Source organism: Atta cephalotes (assembly GCF_000143395.1).
Source record: "Atta cephalotes unplaced genomic scaffold scaffold00040, whole genome shotgun sequence".
Lineage (NCBI taxonomy): Eukaryota > Metazoa > Arthropoda > Insecta > Hymenoptera > Formicidae > Atta > Atta cephalotes.
The window spans coordinates 1,392,408-1,395,665 of NW_012130104.1; the positions used below are offsets into that span (position 1 = coordinate 1,392,408).

At 36.4% G+C, this 3,258-nt stretch overlaps 1 protein-coding gene across 1 annotated transcript in view; it reads right to left on the reverse strand.

Moving 5' to 3' along the window:
• The window catches only part of LOC105622114, a 34,844-nt gene that overhangs the window by 17,816 nt on the left and 13,770 nt on the right, over positions 1 to 3,258 (reverse strand). Inside the window, exons 3-4 of the mRNA XM_012203547.1 lie at positions 1,731 to 2,828; positions 218 to 662 (exon numbers count right to left, since the gene is read on the reverse strand). Coding sequence (XP_012058937.1) covers positions 218 to 662; positions 1,731 to 2,828 — 1,543 coding nt within the window. The remainder of the gene's footprint in view (positions 1 to 217; positions 663 to 1,730; positions 2,829 to 3,258) is intronic.

Sequence of the window (3,258 nt, forward strand, 5' to 3'; positions counted from 1 at the left end):
TATATATATATATATATATATATATATATATATATATATATATATATATATATACATATACACTTCTTTTTATATCTTTGATCCGTTTCCTGTACTTATTTCCTGTAATTTATTCGTGAACCTGTTACATAAAGTACACAAGATAAGAAACAATATGAAAAAGCTAGGTTGACTTCACATCAAGCATTTTCGTTCTAAAAGCAAATTTCATTCTTACGGTCACTCGGGCGAACTCTAGGGCCGGTCGGTGTTTGTTTCTCTTTGGGTTTCTCCGTGTTGACAATCCGTGGTTGCGGTTGCGTTTGCGAGTTCTGTATATTTCTCTTCATGCCGCGCTGACGCCGTCGACGGCTGCGGCTACCGAACGGCCGCCACTTGCACTTCTTCTTGCCACTACCGGTGAGGCCGAGCAACCAAGCCTGATCACCTCCACACTCTAACATGTGGCGATGCAATTCACCCATGTTCGGGCAACTCTTAGCGCATTTGGTGCATACCATCTCCTCGAGAGAGTCGTTACGTGCAGCATCGGTAGGTGCATCTCGTCCCGGTAGATACAAATGCTTGTAGTGCTCGCGTTGATCGCCGGCCAGGTCGAAGTGCGAGCACAGGATACGTGGATGCGTGGAAGCTTTGTGATCCTCCATCTCCTTGAGTGTTACCTGCACAAAAATATCGACGGTTCAAGTTGCATTTCTGCTTGGTGTTTCATTTTTCAATCGATATCGAATATGTAATATTTCAATTCTTGTAAATCTAATTAACGCTAACAACGCAGAAGATGTAGATATACGGATTCCTCCGGTATTTCCCTCGATAATATACATATACATAAGCATATACATAAGCTATTTTTATGTTACTGTTGATTTTATGTTACTACTGAAAATGGTAATAAGAAGAAGTTTTATTCTGATTCAGAGCATTATAGATATTTCATTAGATATAAATTATTCGCTTTGTATACGGGAAAGAATTGATCATCGTAGAGACAAAATTGCGTGAGTGAATCCGTGATTTAGAAGACTCATTGCGAACGCTTACCATCCGGTCCGTATGTGTATCGCACGAATGTCAAAGATCAAGTACGTTGCTTGATAAATTATCTAGACCGCGTTCGTACTAATGAAAATGCATCATTTGCAATACGACAGTAATATTTAAAATCGTATATAAAAACTTGCCAGATATCTTTTATAATTCACAGTTTTTTTCATCTATTCATGTATCTGTTCATGTATCGTTATATATTTGAAAATTGATATTTTCTTGTTTAAAAAATCATAAAGTTTTATATTAAATTCAATTAATAAATTTGAAATATCAAAATTATACAATTAAACATTCTGTTTATTCGCTTAAGATATTGAAATAGAAATCTTATATTTATTAAATCATTTTATAAAAGAACTATAAAAGAACTATAAAGATGCATCTTTGATAATATTGTAATGGATAAGCATTAGTCAACCTAATATTTCGATTATAAGAAATAAAACATTGAGAGGATAAGAAATGTATAAGAAACAATTACGTCTTTCGAAAAAATAAATGCTAAGATTTAAATTATTGCAATTATCAATAATAAATTAATTTTGTTAGTGATATCCCTTATTACATTTCTGTTTTTAATATATAATATTTAATATATAATATTTATCATATTTCTATTTTTAACAGAATATGATATTATAAAAAAAATGTATATAATGTAAAAGCTATATACTTACATGTCTGGAACCACAAGCGCCACAGATGTAGATCCGCATTCGTGACCATTCGCCGCTCAGTTCAGCATAAACGATCCCCTGAGCATTAGTGACTTCATTGTCGTTTTCCTCGCGTCTTCTCAGTCTCATAAAATCTGCGAATTCAACACTGAATTCCGTAATAATCGTCGACATCGAAGTCGCGGATGACTCGGGTTCCTCTTTAATTGATTCCTTTTTAATCTCGCTTGGAAGCAGTTTGCCATCGCAGTCGCGGACATCGAGAGTCGCGGCACTTATATCGATCACATCGTTATCATCAGCGTTATTTTGATCTCTCACTGCCATTTCGATGACAAGCTCGGTCTGATTCTGATCGCGAAGAGATACTTCACAGGATAGCAACTGAGTCTGATGTAGTCTGCTACCAGCGAGACGCTCCTTAATAAGCTGCTGCTTCTTTCGAAGTGTTAGCTGCGTGGAGATGTCGAACTTGCTGAGGTCCTTGATCGAGCATGTCCATTGTTCCCTGCCGTCGTATTTTCGCGGGAAATTATATTTCTCGAAAGAGACTCGACGCGGTCGTGAGCCACTGCTCATTTTACCGGCTTTCCGGGCATATTCACTCGAATTTTCATACTCTTCGCTGGCCGAATAGTCTTTGCTGTAAACCGGAGTCGCCGCGGTCAGTGAGATATCGATGGGAAATTGGATTTGATTGACGTTGTGCTCGTAGTATGTATGTTGCGATTGTTGTTGCGGCGATTTTGATTCCGTCATCGTCGCCGTCGAGTTTGAGGTAGCAATCGGTGGTGTGCACGTCGAGGATGACGCGCTGCTTATCGTCTGCAGCTTACCATCCAGATGGTGCAGCAGATTCTCACGAATGTTGCAGCTCACATTACTGTAAAATGAACTGTCAAACTCAGGACTGGCCGGATTATCGATGGGTTCTCGCGTCGCAATGAGTTTCGTTCTGTCCAACCGTCGATTGTCATCTTGATCCTCTGATTCCTTTTCTTCGGATCTTCTCTCTTTAACTGACATGTTCACTTTCTCACGTAAATTTTGACTACAAAAGTCTCTGCAGGGAGGCGATCCTTCTTTGATTTTCTCCGGCTGAAAGAACAAAGATATGCTTGTCTAATAATATCTTAAGAGTTCTTCAAGATAGAAACTTTTCAAATCGAATTAGAAGTAAAACGTATTCACGTGTCAATTTCTGAAAATATTCTTATGTTCTTACTATTTGAATTTCTTCGTCCTTCAAGGAATGAAATGCCACGAGTTATTACTTAGTTACCTTGGGATTTGTTATTGTTTTTGATTCTTGTTTCTATTATAGTGAAATAACATTCTTCCACTCAAAGTTTTGAAGTTATTAAATATTAAAGTTATTAAAGATTTAACGATATACAATAAATTTACTAAAAAATATCGTGATTATAAATAGAATAACTATATATAAAATCAAAAAAGAGTCGAAAGAATTTTTAAAAAATTAGTTGAGTGAATATTCAATAGTAGAATAATATATATATATATATGT